Source organism: Astatotilapia calliptera, chromosome 4 (genome assembly GCF_900246225.1).
Source record: "Astatotilapia calliptera chromosome 4, fAstCal1.2, whole genome shotgun sequence".
Taxonomy (NCBI): domain Eukaryota; kingdom Metazoa; phylum Chordata; class Actinopteri; order Cichliformes; family Cichlidae; genus Astatotilapia; species Astatotilapia calliptera.
The window spans coordinates 5,683,986-5,701,988 of NC_039305.1; the positions used below are offsets into that span (position 1 = coordinate 5,683,986).

General features: G+C 39.3%; 1 protein-coding gene across 3 annotated transcripts; it reads right to left on the reverse strand.

Moving 5' to 3' along the window:
* Nucleotides 1–625: 625 nt before the first annotated feature.
* ccdc47 (coiled-coil domain containing 47) lies at nt 626–17,240 on the reverse strand. 3 transcript variants are annotated; one of them, XM_026164201.1, is made up of 14 exons: nt 16,693–17,240; nt 9,380–9,457; nt 6,615–6,907; nt 6,415–6,516; nt 3,785–3,959; nt 3,558–3,679; nt 3,406–3,471; nt 3,189–3,290; nt 2,897–3,007; nt 2,686–2,771; nt 2,554–2,612; nt 2,345–2,454; nt 2,104–2,271; nt 626–1,246 (listed from the first exon to the last, which is right to left on the reverse strand). In XM_026164201.1, exons 2-14 carry the CDS (start codon nt 9,429–9,431, stop codon nt 1,166–1,168), a joined length of 1,527 nt encoding a protein of 508 aa, XP_026019986.1. In that variant the 5' UTR covers nt 9,432–9,457; nt 16,693–17,240; the 3' UTR covers nt 626–1,165. The 3 variants fall into 3 exon arrangements, with proteins under 3 accessions (XP_026019986.1, XP_026019987.1, XP_026019985.1); XM_026164202.1 differs by lacking the exon at nt 9,380–9,457; XM_026164200.1 differs by lacking the exon at nt 16,693–17,240 and having other exon boundaries at nt 9,380–9,532.
* Nucleotides 17,241–18,003: the final 763 nt, after the last annotated feature.

The window sequence follows — 18,003 nt, forward strand, 5'->3', positions numbered from 1 at the left end:
GATGAAAAAGAACTCACCTGTCAAAGTATGTAAGAACTGGTTTGTGCTGCTGAATTGTATATTTAGTAAATTGATGTAGTTCTAGTTCACCTTTAAAAGAAGGGCAGCAATAAACTGCCAATAATACTAACAAGTGCCTTCTGTTACTTTAACCAGAGAGGGGAGTTCATTAAACAAACATCTGGGACTGTCACACTTTAAAAAAAAAAGAAAAAAAAGAAAAAAAAAAGGAACTAACATTTTACCAAAGACAAGGATTAAATTATTTTAGCTGACAAAATGACAAGTCCATTTCTGCACTTCATTTCTCCAGATTCAGTAAACTATTAAACACCTTCATGATTACAAATGACTTCCAGCCTCACAGGACTATAATATTTCAGCCTGTTAAGACACGACCATGCCGATGTTACCAAATGTAGCTCAGACTGCTGACAGAGTCTACTAGTTAAATTTAGCACTAAGCCCCACCCGTATTCTGGTGCCCATTTTATTCCTTCACTCTTTCAACAACTACCACCCAAAGAAGTATATCAATTTAATATTGAGAGACTATTTTATTACCCACACACACCACACTAACACCCATAACCAGCTGCCTTGTCATTTACCATTAAAAACAAAGTTTTCCAACAGACTCCAGTACATTTTATTTTTTGCTCAGATAAAGATTAGAAACAACTTGCAAGAAATCAACCACATTGCATATATAAATTAAAACGTCCTTGACAGTATCATTTATTATATTAATGCTAATATATATCCAATGAAACCACAGCAATCCTTTTATTCCTTTAAAAAAATGTGTCTGAGTATTACCAAATAGCGTATTCCTTCCCTGCAAACTAAGGTTAAAAAGCTCACTGAGCTACGCAACGTTCATGAAATTCAGGGAAAAATCTTGACGTGAGAAGTGGTGACAGATTCAATGGTGAAAAAAAGTCCTCATATTCACTCACAGTCTTTAAGATTTAGCCACTGACATGGAGCAGGTGGTGATACAAACAGCTAAGCTCGACACATCCAGAGGTGCAGAACGTCTGTTTGAAGCTTTGAGCGACTTGTAAGGAAGAGCTGTGGACGTGGTGAGACAAGCTGGAAGAAAACGGTCTGAGCTGAGCACTGCTTTTATGTGTGCTTGTATCCTCATCCCTGTGGTGATGTTTCACATGGCTTTGACTTTGATCTGCTTCATCTTCATCTGCTTCTTCTCAATCTTCTTCTGCTCACGCCGCTGGGCAGCTTCCTGAAAATGTCACATGAGAGAGTTGAATTTTGCAGATTTTGCACACTTGCTGTCTTGCTAAGGTATAAGTGTCTTAATTAAAAGTGTTGTGACACCCCAACACCATCAATGTACATTATAACTGATAATATTAGTCACTTGAACTGAAGATATCTAAAAGATATTCAAAGCCGATTGCATTCAGAGATGGACTTGCAGCAGTCAATTGCTGATCATGAAACTCCCTCAACCTCTGGCCACTTTTGATTGCAGATGTTGCCTGATGGGAGGCAACCCATCTCAAACTCAGGCTAACTGCAATCACTCAGATTGCTGTTATTTCCAAACTTTCACCAATCTGATTTACAATAACAGACAGTTAGTTTGAAAAGATGAGGCAACCAGTCAATAGGTCATGCTTTTTAATCACACTTGCATACCAGAACACCAAATGGACAAGGTCCAGACTTCTTGTCACACTGCTGCTTATTGTCTTTGCTCCCAAGCGCAAAATCTATTAGTTTTCCCTTGTACAGAGCTTTTTCCGTCTGTGCCACCAAGGCTTTGGAGCAGATTACCACTCCAGCTCTGTTTATCTGACTCTGTGGAGTCGTCTTCTCACGGTCTTCATTTATGTTTTTTAAGTTCTTTTTTTAAAACATGGTTCTCTGTTGATATTGTCTTTTAATTGTGTCCGGCACTTTGTGTGTTTTTTGTCTATGAAAAGTGGTATATAAATATTTTAGTTACTCACTAGTGGATTTTACCATGTTTGGTCAGTTTTTCTTTTTCTTTTAGCTAAAGCCATCAGCACATTTACTGCATACCATATCATATCATTTTGAGTGTATTCAGTCTGAAAAGTTCTTGTTGCAGACCTCCAGACGACGTTGTCTCTCAGGGTCCTCTTCATTCATGATCCTCTCCTTCTCTGCTCTCTTCTTCTCCTCCCGCCGTGTTTGGGCTGCCTCCTGACGCTGAGCGTGAGTCTGCTTCAGGAAGTTCTCTTCCACACGGGCACGGTTTTTATCAGCTTTCTGTTTGCCCTAAACATACAAGAATGATTAAAAAAGAAGCTAAAACATTAAAACACTGCAATAGTGGGTGCACTGTACACACCTCTCTGTTCAGACGAAGCTTCTTGACTTTATCGATGCTGTAGATCACCATGTTCATGAGAGGAAGCAGAGCGTCCATGTCTTTGGGAGAGGTGTTGCCCATGCCAGGCACTGAATATAAAAACATAAAATATATTAAAATAAACACCAGTGAAATCAAATTAGGTTTAATGACGATGTCCAAGACAGTAGCAGAAATGACATGCTCACCATTAAATGTAAACAGCAGTGTCTTCTTGGTCTCAGGCAGCTTTAAGGGCTGACCCTCCCTGAAGCATCAAATAAATCCATCAGTAGACAGAAATTCTTAACTATAATCTGAAAAAGTAAATGATTACTTACTCTTGCATAATTTTTGGACCAGAAAATTGGTCCGAGAAATGGATGGACTCAATCTTATCAGCATGATTGGTGATATAATGTACCATCTTAAATGACAAAAAAAAGGGGAGGCAACACAGAGTTTTAATGACAGCAACAGATTTAAAGAGAGTATTCTCAGAATATTCAGTCTCTTTTATGACACTGCTTTGATATGAGAGCCAGACTTCACCTTGTTGTCCATCACACCATCCGTAACCTCGCCCATCTCACTAAGAATAGCCAGGGAGTCTGGGAGCCCATACTTGGCTCCAGACTTTGGCTTATCACCACAGAACTCACTCTGAGATAAAAGAGATAAAAAATAAAATAAAAAAAATAAAGGAATACATAAAAACAAGGCTTTTATTTTAATATTAATGCATAGCTGGTAAAAATTCAAAAAATCCAGACTACACAAGTCAGTATTTGCATAAAAACAGTGAATTTCAAAATTGCATGTCCAATTTGAGGAGGAAACTCACCAAGTCCTGCATCTCCTTCTGAAGCCGGGCCGTGGCCTTCTTGGTGCCCACAGCAAATACAAAAGTATCCATGTCCTCATCATTAAGAGTCACTTTGACTTGCTGCAAAAAAACCCCAAAACAAAATAACAACAAAAACCAACCCACAGATGCGGCTGGTTAGAAAGTGTATCTGCAGCAATATACAGCGGAGAGAAAAGAAAAAGTGAAAACGTACCACTTGGTCACAGGCGGGCCTCATCATCCTGGCCAAAACGTTAAGCAGGTCCTGCCTCTTAAGAAACTTTAAAAGACAATAAAAACATGAGATACATGTAGCATACATATATCTAATACTCATACTTGTATATCAGAACACATTGCCCACACCTTGAGTTGGATCAGCATGCCTTCACAGCACACACGTCCAGAGCACCAGAGGTTGTAGATGTGCTCATTTTCCTGGTTCAGCTTCCCAGTGCTTACCGCTTCTTTACTGGTGCCATCATCACCTACAAAGTGTCAACAGTTAACCTCATGCTAACCATTAACACTAAATACAAGGAAGCAGATCTAGCCTGTTGAGTCATCTTTCTGGCAGTGTGGAAAGAACTCACCCACTAGTGCAAAGTTGCTTTCAAGAAGCTCCCTGTGCGAGTTAAACCAGGCCTGAGCCAGGCGACTGTTTTTGTTCTTTCCAATGATGTAGTTCATGATATAGGCCAGCAGGCCCGTCACCATCAGGATCTCCATGTAGTAACTCTCCCAGCTGTTCTGGAGATGTGCAGGAACCTGCAGAGAAGCAAACAGCCAAGAGTATGGCAGCTCAGTCAGGAATGAAGATTAAATTTAAAGAAAAAAAAAAAAGACAATAAAGATTAATTTATAATTTCTCACTCTAAGGCCTGTTTTTATTATCCTTGTTTTTAATGTAAACATTTAACAGCATCTTTAATAAAATTAGAAGATTTTAAATTAAAGGTTTATTACACTTCACTACAAAATGACTCCTAAAAGTACCTGGAAGCCTCACTGATCTTGAAGTGAGTCAAAGGTTTTTGCAGGTGGTCCTTCCTTAGGATCATTATTAGCCTGCAGCTGTTTGCTAATACATTGTGCCATTTGGTTGTTGCTTTTGTTTCCCCAGTGATGTTGTGCTGTTCTTCCCTAGGTGGATTAGTTCATTGCTGCCTGGGGCTCTTGTTGCCCCCATCTACACCCACAGGCATGCTGTGGGCCAGCGGGGGACTGACTGCAGCCCTGGAAAGACTGGTTTACAGTCAAAAAACACTTGCTAGTCTGAGCCTAATGATTACAGAATGACCTTGTGTCTTCCAACACATCCACTTGTTCAGCCGTACATGTTTTATTTAAATTAATCTATCCTTAAACTTTAAATTTAATTTTTTAGTTCAATAACTACATGAGGCTTGTTTATTAAAATAATGATTAAATGTGATTTTTGCCCTGAATTACTGAAGTTTGTGTTTGTTTTTTTAAGATGTTCTGAACTATTAAACAATGGCAATTTTTAAAAACAAAAACAATCTTCAGGTTGAAAACTTGGTTGATTTCTTTTTGACTGTAACATAATAGGGATATTACAGGTTGCTACTTTTGTTCTGGAATGACTGTACTGTTTCTAAATAACCCCAAACCTGGTTTGACATTTCTGAGATCGGTCATTCCTTTGCAGACATACACAGACACTACTGTGTATGAAACAGGTGAATAACAGCCAGGGTATCAGTCTGACTAACTTAGTAATCTAGCTCAAATCAGTGCAACTCTGAGACTATTTTACTCAATAGACTGATGAGGAGGGCAAGCTCTGTCCTGGCCAGTCCCCCAGACTCCATAGAGGTGGTGAGAGGAGGATTATGGTCGATGTACAGCTCCTCTCTCTCCCCCTGCATGAGAATGTGGAGGCCCTGAGCAGCTCCTTGAGCATTAAATGGTTACAGCCATTGTGTAGGACAGAGCACCATAGCTCCTTCCTCCTGACAGTAGTTAGATGGTACAATTCACACACATAATAGGGTGTGTTACGTGTGCTAAAACTCAGTCCAGATCAAAAGTTTAAGACCAACTTGAAAAATGTAAAAAAAATAATAATAATTTAAAAACAATCCACATTCAAAAGGTAAAGTTTTTTGCCTTTGCCATCAGAACGTCATGACAGTGACTACCTGACAGAAAATTACAATGAATCCACATTTTTTGCACAGATTTGGCCTTTTAAAGGCATGTGGTCCTAAACTTTTGATCAGCTGTAAAACAGCCTGTTTCAGTTTAAGAGTTGTTTTCAATAAATTGCACTCTCGAAAAAAAAAAAAAGTTTAGTCTCACTCCCATTTCTTCGTGTTGGATGCTGAAGCTCTACTTGGAACCTTGTTAAGATCCAACAATACAAAATATGTTTTTTTTCCACATTTTTCAAGTGGCCTTAAACTTTTGATCGGGACTGTATGAGTGTATACACCATCACTCCCACTGCACTTTATGTACACATAAAAATAAAATCTGAGTGTATTTTACTGGATAAAGCAACCTTTAATATACAGTACAAATTACTCTTGTGCAGTATTTTGGCTTTTTTTATTTTTTAATTTGTACACAGTCGTTTCTTTCCATTTCTAAACGTATAATATTGATTTTTCTTTCTTCTTTGTGCTGCTGTATCATGTAAATTCCCTCAGTGTGGGATTATTAAAGTTGATGTCTGTGTCTTTAGGATTGACCGAGTTTTATGACTGGCATAAACCTTTTCTGAACTGCTGATCTTTCTGTATTATAAGACATCATGTTTAGTGTTTTTGTTTTTTAACATATGATAATGATCATTGATTAGTATTGATGGCAGAACAAGTTCCCCTGTGGAAGGTTTTGCTACACCACATCTAGGCAGAGTTCTCTTTCATCTATGCATTCATTTGGACACTTCACTTATATGACTAGCAATAGATATCCAAGTCATCATCCCCATTTTACTTGTTTGAAGTCTGCTTGAAGTCCACAGACTGGAGAGCATGTCAAGCTGTTGCACAATAATGTAAATTCTCCACATATAAATGGAGAATTTATGTGTGGTCAAATTAGTGATCTGCATGGACCCTTGCACTCACAGTCCTATTTCGCAGGAGTAAGTGGACTCACAAACATGCAAAGTATATTTAAGGATTAGGAATGCTCCACTCACTATGCCAGACTTGCTTTTTAGGAGATTTCAGCAGTAAGCCCGGCTTACCGTGTGGATTATCAGGGGGTCTTTCATGGAGTGTCCAGTCTTCTCCATGTCTCCAATCCCCTCAAACTCCTCCTGGTCATATTTGCTGTATATATCTTGATCCTAGTAAAATACGAAAACAAAATAAATCAAAACAAACATGATTTAGTATGAAAACTGTGTTCAAATACTAAGACGTAAAGAGTTAGAAGGTAATGAACCTGTGTGTCTGGGTCTTCAAAACCATCCTGTCCATCCTCCAGCTCCACTGTGGCTTCATCTTCATCCTCATCCGGCTGCAAGGATGGTGAAGCCCGAGGCGGAGGGGCGGTTTCTGCTTCAGCTGCTGAATCATCGGTCATGTCCTCAAACTCGGCAAAGTCATTGTCATCGAAGTCTGCTAGGTCCTCTCCATCGTCAAAATCATCATTGTAACGCCCCCTGGAGACGGGGATGGCCAAGAGGAGCAGCAGAGCAGGTATCAGGAGGAGATAGAGGCTTTGCATGGTGGGACCTGCATCAGAGAGAATGTTGATGCGACAAACAGGAAAATAAGGGTTAACATTAAAGCCACTTATGTCACCTTATTTGTAAATACTCAAAGAGTATTGTGTAACTTCATTTAACAGAAATCTGTGCATTTTTCTTTAATCATTGTCCATTTTATAAAACCAGTTCTGGTGAAAAGCCAAACTTTTATACGCAAAATCCTTTGTTAATGTAGAAAAGAATGATATCTGCAGGATGTGAAAGATATAATAGATGGGTGTGGGAAGCACAACCTCTGCATCAATGTGGGGAAGATAAGGAAGTTGGTCTTGGACTTCAGGAAGAGGAGCAATACTCCATCTCCCTTTTCATCAGAGGAGGAGCTGTAGAAACAGTCCACAGCTTCAAATACATCTGAGAACACATTTCCAGGGAATTGACGTGGAACAGTAGCACCTGCAGCATCATTAGGGACGCCTACCAGTGACTTCATTTCCTCAAAAGGCTGAGGCAGGTTGGCCTCAACACCCCATCACCACCTGGTATGCTGCTGAGAAGAAGCCGCTGCAGAGCATAGTGGAAGCTGCCCAGATCATTTGTAGCTCCCTCCCCTTCATGGTCTGTATTATGAGGGATCCCACCCACCCACTGACCCAGCCTATAAACTGTTATGACACCCTGCCCTCCACTCAGGCAGAAGACTGTTTAGCATCAACACAAAACCCAAAAACTGTAAGCTCCATACATCACTAACTACACTTACAGTGCTATACTTTTAACATGCAGTGTCAGAGCTTTATTAGTGATACGCTTATAAGTTATAATGCTGGTTTACTCTTAAGGATAGCTTGATGTTATGCACGGAGCTGGTTCTCAGGACAGATTTGGTTTTTCATGTGGAAACATGCAAAAGAAAGAAATCTTCCCCCTGATATCTACTGCTATGTAAATATGCAGGTTTCCAAGCAAACAACAACAAAATAAAATAAGTCATTTGCACAGTTCTGCCCGCCGTGAATGATTTACACAAAAGAGATAACCTGATTTTGTTTTTGTTTTTTTAATTCTTTCTCTGTGAGAAATAAACTGAACTGTGGCTTTAGGGAAATTTTACAACCTCAAAGTGTACCATATCCTCAACCGGATACTAAAAATTTTAACTCTCTCTTTCTCTTACTCCAACAGAAGAACATAAGGCCACTTACTTGAGAACTTTAGAGTTAAGATATAAAGACAGACATACTGAAGCATAGAAAATAAAACCATAACACTAATTATAACCACCTAGGACCATCCCCATCCACACCCACTAGGAGACAAGGGTCATACTTCTTTTGGCTACTCCCTTTAGGGGTTGACATCTGCCCCCTTCACTACATCTATGAACCAGTCAAGTCCCTACTCTCACATCTACAGTCCTGCCTTTCCTTCTCTTGCAGTCTCCTAATATTCCTTCCCTCTCTCCTCTTCCTTTGTTTTCAGCCAACAGTAACGCAGTTTCCACTGGCACCCCAATCTGGTATGGAAATGTCATTCTTTATGACCAGCGTGTTTGAGAACTATATCGATGAGATCGGACATTAAATATTTATGTGGTTGTTGTACTGTACATTAAAAATTAATAACTGCATATAACAACATATTATAAAGAACAATATTTTTGGACAGGTGTGGTAAAGTAATTATTGACGAGTGTATAGTTCATCAAGTTAATGATGCCAAAGACAGAGCTCCAACAACAACAAAAATACAAGATAAGCAGAAAAAGATCCACTAACTTACTAGGATTCAGCAACACTTGACCACAGGAACTTACATATGCGTCTTACGTTTAGCAGATCTTTAACCCAAAGACTGAAGTATTAATCTAAAACCACCATCTTTCTTTGAGATTAAACTCTAAGGAAGTTTAATCTCGTCACACAGTGGGATATTAAGGTGACAAATTCCCAAAGAGGAAGCGCTCCCAGTATAGCGACAGAAACCAGAAAGGACTAATGAAAAAAAAGTACCTTTAATTGTCGCATCTCCGCTTTATCATTAAAGAAAACTTATAAAACTACACCTTCAGACGTCTGTAGACACACATGCCAGCCGGGAGTAACTTAAGCAGCTTCAATCCTATGAGCTTTCTTTAGCTCAAGTAACTTTTAGCCACCGACCCAATCTCTGCTAAACACTCGCTAACAGCTAAAACAGAGATTTAAGTCTTTGACTTTTTAGTGACATTTGTGTTAAAACTATAAATGCGGCCTTATCTAGTAATGGCTATATAATTAAAGCATAAACAGTATTAATATCACCCAACCCATCCCCCCCGCCGCCCAGCTTTCACTCACTCATTAACCGCTAGCAAATCTGACATTAGCATGCTAACGGTAGCTAACTAGCATGACAGCACGTCTCTAACAACACCGCTTACGATTTGAGGAAAACAAAACTTCCTTTACGTTTAAAATAAGCCCACTTATCATAAACTAGTGAATAAACAGCTCACCTGAAGTCGACCTGTGACGGTAAAAGTAGTGCTCGTGTAGATTAAATAGCATGAACTGCCCTTGTGGTGACGGTACACCTGAAAATCAAGAAAAACCTTTCAAAATTAAAGTATCGCGACCGGATGTGGTGGATTTGTTTCTGTACATTTCCAAAATGAAACTTTTATTTTGATTGTTAAAACCGGAAGTGTTTGCATGTCTACATTAAGGTCTATCGACACTGCCACTCCCTGGCGGACACAGCGCGCAACTACAGTTACACTTAAAACCTGAGTTGTCATACACCACATGTTAATCTTAACGATATTTCTCGTTTACCGTCAATCTTAACGGATTCAATAAAACGCTCTTATTTCTAAACGATAAAAAAGTAAATCAAATAAACAAATAGATATATAAGCATAAAATATATAATATAAAACATAAAAACATCAGATCCTCAGATAATATGGCAAGCGTAATTTATATTTGCATGCAGGCTTTTGTACCTAAAAAGACTAGTTTAAAAAAAATACTCCTTTAATTTACAGTCGTCGAAACACAGTCCCATTCGTTCAGTTATTTTGGTAAAAGTTTGTGTTAAAGTGACAACTTACAACATATCAATACTTATCAGTTAAGTATAATCAACATAACAATGAGGCTTTTGTTTTACTCGAGTTGTTCTTTGCATATGGTTACTTTGCAAATTTTTCCAAGGGAACCCAAATTGCCAGCAGCAGCCCTGAATGTGAGACTTTCAGAAAGCTAGAGCTACTTCTAAACCTGCAGGTTTTGTGCCTCAAATATATCCCTTTTCGTTGCTCCAGATGTGGGGAGGCAGATGAACGTTCGAGGTGGCATCGTCCCCTTCTTATGTGCTCAAATGTGCGTTTGCATTACATTCTTTTTTCTACTTGCCTTTGTTTATACATAAGTGTTAGTTGTTCTTGGATTGTTCCAGGAAGGGTTATCTTTTTGTCAATAAAATCCATGTTAATGATTGAAGCAATGTCTCTTGTCTTATAAGTAAAATAAACATCTACAAACTGCTCAGACACAACATAATCAAGAATTAACATAATCTTGATGTAATTATAATCAGGGGTTTTGTTTAATAAGGGTTCTTTGGGTGTTTTGTGACAGATAAAACCCACAATCTTACAGGGAGCACACTTAATTCAAACTGAAAGTTATGAAGTTATAATTATGAAGCCATTCTCTAGTTTTTTGACACATTTTAAAAGATAAATCAAATTATTTTGTGCTGTATAATGTAGATATATTCAAATATAATTGAATATACAACTTTTTACATCAAATAATGTTATTTAACCCAACTGTTAACTGTATATTTCTGCAAATTTAAGCATTATTATTCATATTGCCACATTCATTGACCTTGCTTATAGGTAATTTCATTGTGTGGTAAAGTAATTATTGACGAGTGTATAGTTCATCAAGTTAATGATGCCAAAGACAGAGCTTAACTGTATATTTCTGCAAATTTAAGCATTATTATTCATATTGCCACATTCATTGACCTTGCTTATAGGTAATTTCATTGTTTAATCACATTAAAATGTTCCTAATTTAATGTCTAAAAGCACTCGGAAAAGGCAAAATCCCATGTAAAATTAGTGCAACAAACTCTATTTTCATCACTGAAAATAACTGTATTTTTATGAGAAAGTTATTTTCTGTTATTTTACGGTATTACTTTGGCGCCCCAGCCGGGGGGTGCTTAGAAATGACTGAAAGATTGGCTCTGTTTTGAGTTTTGTTCTAAAAAGAATGACTTCATATGGAGAAGAATATATATCACATATATAGGACACCTTAAACTAGTTTTTTAATAAAGCAGCAAGGCAGAACAAAGTCGGGGCTGTATCAAGACATGCGGACTAAGCCCTAATTCAACCAGACCCAGAACTGATCTGGAATTAAAACAGGACTACAACAGTTCAAAATCAGGACTATTGGAGGGGTGCTTTATGGAGCTTCAGGTCCTTGAAGGGAATAAATGCCCTTTTAGATGCCTATCTATCTCCGAAAACGTTAGAGCACTTATGCAAGCAACACATTGCGAGCAAGTGCAAAAACTGAGTGAGAGGGGCTGCTATTGTGTATGTGTATGGATAATAGCAAACACTGAAATACATTTTTGCATGCAGCAATGAATTCTGTTCACTCAAATTTAGCTTTTCTTCGCTCAAAATAAATTTCTCCTCAAAATGCAATACTTGCACCTGCAAAAATTTTCTATGTGCGCTCACTTTTCTTTACGTGCGCTCAGAATAGTGGCACAAAAATAACGCCATAGATGCCAGCCCAGCATTTTCCTTCATCACCACGAAGGAAAACAGTCTGTGGTGGTCTCAGTTTGGTGATTTTTGTGTCACAGGTTTACGTGCTTAATACAGGGACCTCCAGAGCCTTTTTAACAGCGCTGCGGACCTAGGGGGGCAGTATTGTGGAAATGACAGTCTTCACTAGTGGGGATAGTTACAACTAGGGCTGGGCCATATTATACCGTTCACGGTAATACCGGTATAATGTTAGGCAACGATAGGAAAATGAAATATCGCGATAGAATGGGAGTAAAACGCGCATGCGCAGTGCCTTTGTTTTCATACGCACATGGCCGATTGTTGAGTGAAACAGATGAACCAGAATTGGTTTGTAAAAATGGTGCAACTTCAGTGATGTGGAACTGGTTTGGTGTTTGTCCGTCAGATACACAACAAAGCACATTTTTTTGCAGAACATGCAAGCGGCTGTTGTTATTGTCATATTTGTCGGACTAAGATGCTCTTAAATCTGGGAGTAATCTGGGTCCTAAACTCCGTATGCTTCAGGTCAAACAACACTGCAGCATCACTTAGAGTTAAAAACTGTCTAATTCTTTCATCTTTAATAAAACGATCAGCATTGCTGCTTTACCAGGTGTAACTATAAAGTTTAACTTCCAGGCATCCATGAAAACAAAAGTTATTACATTTAACGGAGTTAGAAGTTAGCAGGAAGCTAGCAGAAGTTAGCTCGCTAGTTTCGCTAGTTACCTAAGCATGATATTGCATGTTCTGACTGAGAGATTTCTGAAAAAATCAAACGTACAGCTCTGCTATCACTTCCAACATAAATGAAGACAGGAAACTAAACAGCAGTGACGTTTGTAGGGTTACTGAAGTTGGGCTAGCTGGTATATAATGATGTGCTACGTGATCGCTAGCGACACAGCTATGTTAGCATAACATAAACAGTGAAGCTGGAGGACGAACACTAACACTTTTCCACTTATAAAAGTTAACGTGAAGGTTCCTGATAGATAGAGACAAATGCAATCGCATGGCAGGATGCTGTAAACGGACCAAACTTCAGTCAGGAGAACAACTGAGATAATCCATCCACAATACGAGGTTAGTCATTAATATACTGCAACAACATGGGAATAGAGCAGCTGCAGAGAATTCAACATTAATGAATCAAGGGTACAGAAGTGGAGGAAGCAAGAAGAATGAGTTTAATAAAGTTTGACTTATCTGACTGCTTTGTTTCGCTTAATGTGCCTTATAATCCCGTGCACCTTATGGTCCGAAAAATGCGTACTGCACACTGCAGTTTAATGTTGCAAAGCACCTCTTTTTAACCATATAACCATATTATACGTGGTTATGCTCAGGATATGTCAGCCCATTTCTACTGGAAATGCCTTTTGGTTAAACTTTTAGCAAGGAATTTGCATTTGCACTGTTACATTTTTATAAAGCTTTAATGTACATAAAAACCAGCTTCTTGTTTAAGTGAAAATAAATGGAAGGTTGTCTTTTTGCGCTAGTAATGTTGTGGAGTTGTATTTTGTCTCGCATCAATTATATCGTCGGTTATATCGTTATCGCAAATTTTCAAATATATATCGTGATAAATATTTTTGGCCATATCACCCTGCTCTAGTTACAACGCTTTCTCCGTTATGAATTAACATGTTTTTATTGAATATTTGAAGAACCAGCAAAAAACCCCAGAAACTCTTGTAGAGGACAAAGTTAGAGATAGAAACGACAAGGAGCTGGTGCATCTAGTACAGGTAGAGCTGCTGCAAAAACCCACAGAGCTCAGCAGCCAGCGCAACAAATTCTGGATCCTTGGCTTTTAGTTAGCAGTTAGCATTAGCAGCACATCCTGCGTCCTATGTGAAAGGACCTTTATGCTGCGCACTGTGGCTCACAGCAATGGTCCCGGGTCAGCCCTGACTTTGTGTTAAACTAATCCTAAAGTAATAATGGTATTTCTAAACACTGATATACCACGACTTTATCTTTTCAACAGCTACTGAAAGTTAGGGGACCTAGCTTCTGTCGGATATTTACATAGAGATCCTCCAGCTTCATTCAAACTGTATTACCCTTCAAGGACCTGCAGTTCTGCAATTGGATAGTTGAATTTGTGACTGACATGACATTGGCCAATCAGCATCCTGCTATGCGATTACCTTTGTTCCTGACCACCGAGAACACTCACGTTAACTTATATCGAGTGGGAAAAAAGTTAGCTTGTTTATATTATGCTAACATAGCTGTGTCGCTAGCGGTCACGTAGCACATCATTATATACCAGCTAGCCCAACTTCAGTAGCCCTACAAACGTCACTGCTGTTTAGTTTTCTGTCTTCATTTATGTTGGAAGTGATAACAGAGCTGTACGTTTTAATTTGTTTCCAAAACCCCGCAGTCAGGACATGCTATATTGTATTTAGATAGAAGCTAGCGAGCTAACTCCCTGCTAACTTCCAACTCCGTTAAATGTCATAAATTCCGTTTTCATGGATGCCTGGATGTTAAACTCAATTGTTACACCTGGTAGAGCAGAACGCTGATCATTTTATTAAAGATGAAAGACTTTAGACAGTTTTTGTGATCGTTTGATATATGGACCTGCAGCAGAGTTTAGGCCCAGACACGGCTAGTGACGTCAGACTGAACGATTGGATTATAAATAATTCTAATTATACATCTTGCTTCCATATTTATATCTTGTGTCACTAAAAATACATATTATTTTAATTTTATACATTGATTAATGACCTGCAGAATCTCCTTATCATATTAAGTGATTCATAATTGTCACTTTATGCTTTCTCCATCTCTAAAGTGATGACATTACACATTACATACTTTAGGTTCATTTTCTGCAGGCAGGTTTCTGACAGAGAACAGGCAGATTTACACTATAACATGCAGCGTTCTATAGATGGGCACATAAAGAAATGAAAAATTATATGTATGTGCTAACTTTCTAAACACTTTGTCACATTTATGATAAAGTAGATAAAACACATTTATGTCAGCCATGGCTCATAGTTCTTGTCTTTAAATTAACTTTGTCTGTGTGTGTTTCAGGTCCTGCACTCTCAAAGACTTCATGAACCAGCATTGCAGCCATGGGTCATTGTGAGCATCACAGGGAAGGTTGAAGCCGCCCACTGCACCTGTAAGGCCGGAGTCGCGGAGACTTGCACCCATGTCCCTGCTCTTCTGTTTAATGTAGAAGCAACAGTGTTGATCTGTGGCACAAGGACTGTTACAGATGAACCTGCATACTGGGTTTTGCTGGGTAATATGACCAGGATACAGTCAGTGGTTGGCCATAAGATGGACTTCTCCTCTTCAGCTGCCCAAAAAAAGGCTCTTGATCAAAACATAAACAGACCATCCGTATTGAAAGGTAAAAGGAGCCGTCCTCAAAAAAGAAAAATCCCACCTGCTACTGTGGAGGAGTTGTCACTGCTAATAATGCCATAATGTGTTATCTAGGGGTCTAGATTTATGCCCGTAGTGCACTGCCGTGTAAATAATTTGCATTTACTGAATATGTACTGACTGAGTCCCGCTGTTTAAAAATTGAATAAAGAAACAAACTAATTTTTGCCTCTTTTTTTTTTTTATTAAAACCACTTTATAGAACATCACATCTGTTACAGTGTAGAATCCATGTCATTTATAGTTTACAAATGACAAAATGTTTACATAAAATCATGACAGTGTTTACATGATATCACCCACTACTAACACTACTTTATTTACTGTATCTTTTGGGAAAAAAAAGAAAATATACCGCTATTTATACAGAAAAAGACTTAAGAATATTTAACAGGAGCAGGTTTCATTTTTCCCTGGTTTTATTATCACACTGTTCAACAAACGGCAGCAAACCTTCACCATCTTATCCAGAAGGGTCAGCTCTTCACCCTCACATGGAAGAAGTAATCTGATTGGCATGGTGGTTTGTTTGAAGCAGGTCCCTTGTGTAGCGCTGGAACCCAGTCATGATGTTTCATCCATTTCATAGACTGGTTTGCTGCAATAATGCCAAATAATTAGCAACTCTATAAATAGAAGGTAGTTCTGCAAAATCACTCAGTAGGATGTTTGTTCTAATTTGCTATGAGCTCAGAGCGCATCGAAAAAATAAAACTAATAGGCTTTTATAAAGAGTGAACATATTTAGAACTTACCGGAATGAAAATGTCTGGAGCACCAACAGATATTTGGAGAGGGAAGAGAACTGGATATCTCACAGTTCTCTTCCCTCACAGCTGCTATCCAGGCTAGACGGCTTCGTTTGCTAACATCGATACACGAGCTGCCTCATGTTGCTTCCAGGTTGGGAAAGAATGAAAAGAGAAACCCTTTTCAAGCTTATTCTCTTGCCGGTCGTGCGATCGAACATTGCAGCCGACCACACAGCAAATATGAACGGTGGCTGTTGTGTGTGCCTTCGCTCCCTTTTCGCTTGCGCATTGTTTAGACCCCCAAAATGGCGGATCGGGCCAAAATCCTTTCCACGCCCACCCCCGTGACATCACGCTTCAAAGCGTTTCTATATATTGATATCTATTGAATTTCTTAAAAACAACAAATCTCCAGGCACAGATGGGCTGGTGGCTGAATTCTATAAATTATTTTCTTTTCATCTTGCATCCTTTTTGTTGCAGGTTTATAATGAAAGTATTGAAAGGGGCACTCTGGCCTTACTCAAGGACTTATTACTTTAATTCCCAAACCTAAGAAGGACCTACTTTTTATAGACAACTGCAGACCAATAAGCCTCCTATATAATGATTATAAAATTTTAGCTCTATTGCTAGCTAGAAGAATTAAATATATTTTGGATGATATTGTAGATGAGACAGTCTGTATTTATGACAAACAGGCACATCTCCAATAATATTAGACTCGTTTCATTTCTGGTGCCGCTTACACAACAAGCCGGCCCGGAATTAACAGTTTTTATTTCTGCAGGAGCCAAAAAAAAGAGTAGCTCCACCACTCACCCTAGCCGACTGTACAGGAAGAAATCCAGGCTCTCGCTGGGGCTGTGAATGCTGGCGGGGTGTCTGCCGCTTCCCTGTTGAAGAGGGAGCAGGGCTGGCTGAAGGTGATGTGAAAAAACCTGGCTGTTGCGGTGATGTGGGCAAACTCTGCTGCGGTTGCTCCTGCTGCGGTGTGGAAATGTTGGATGCACTGGGGGTAACAATGATAATCCCTAGCATTTTATAAAACGCCTGTGCTGGCGTGAGCTGGTTGCTCGCAGGCTCATAGTATTCCCTTCCATGAGCTCTGCGTTTTCCTTCCTACTTGTCATATCTGTGTGTAGGCAGGCAGGAGGAGAGGACCCAAAACGCAGGACTCACGGAAGCGGAAGTAACTCAAAACACACAGCTTTATTGCTGGTATGAAACTGAAAAGGAAAAACACTAACTAAACTGGGTGAACAGAATAACCAAACTGGGTGAACAGAATAACTAGACAGGTTGGCATGCTGGCAAATGGAACACACAGAGGATGTGAGGGTGAACAGCCGTTAATGACGTGACACTGACACAAAGACACACTGGGCTTAAAATATACTGAGAGAGTCATCAAGGAATTAGAGACAGAAGGGGAACACAGCTGGGAGAAATAAGACCTAACGAGACAGGGAGAGCAAAGCCGGAACACTGACATCAGACAGGAACAAGAACCTTCAAAGTAAAACAGGAAACAAAACACACTTTACTAAGACACGGACTAGACAGAGAGAGACAGACTTGACACTGACCAAAGCCTACTAAATAATAAGCATAATCAAAACAGTATCACTGATTAATCAAATCATAATCTAGAAAAACACCAAAGCATGAAAAACAGAAAGCTGGGTCAACATGACCCAGAATTGTGACACTACTATTTTCGAGCTCTTGCTTGAGATCTGGGTTTTCTTTCCTAATATTTTTGAGCTCTTCCCTGAGATCTGCGTTTTCTTTCTTAATATTTTAGAGCTCTTCCCTTCGTTCTGAGTTGTCTTTCCTACTATTTTTGAGCTCTTGCTTGAGATCTGCGTTTTCTTTCCTAATATTTTTGAGCTCTTCCCTGAGATCTGCGTTTGCTTTCTTTAGGGGCAGGGATAGCTCAGTAGGTAGAGTGGTGGCCCCATGATCGGAAGGTCGGGGGTTCGATTCCCCTGAACAGCTACCCTGAGGTACCCCTGAGCAAGGTACCATCCCTACACACTGCTCCCCGGGCGCCCAGTGGCTGCCCACTGCTTCACTGAGTGAATGGGTTAAATGCAGAGAGACATTTTCCCCACGGGGACCAATAAAGTA

Excerpts from the sequence above, each read along its gene's own strand:
- ccdc47 (XM_026164201.1), bottom strand. The coding sequence starts at position 9,431 with ATGCTATTTAATCTACACGAGCACTACTTTTACCGTCACAGGTCGACT. Across the intron at positions 6,908-9,379 it reads CCGTCACAGGTCGACTTCAG|GTCCCACCATGCAAAGCCTC; the intron begins GTGAGCTGTTTA and ends TCTCTGATGCAG. Across the intron at positions 2,772-2,896 it reads ATGGTGTGATGGACAACAAG|ATGGTACATTATATCACCAA; the intron begins GTGAAGTCTGGC and ends TTGTCATTTAAG.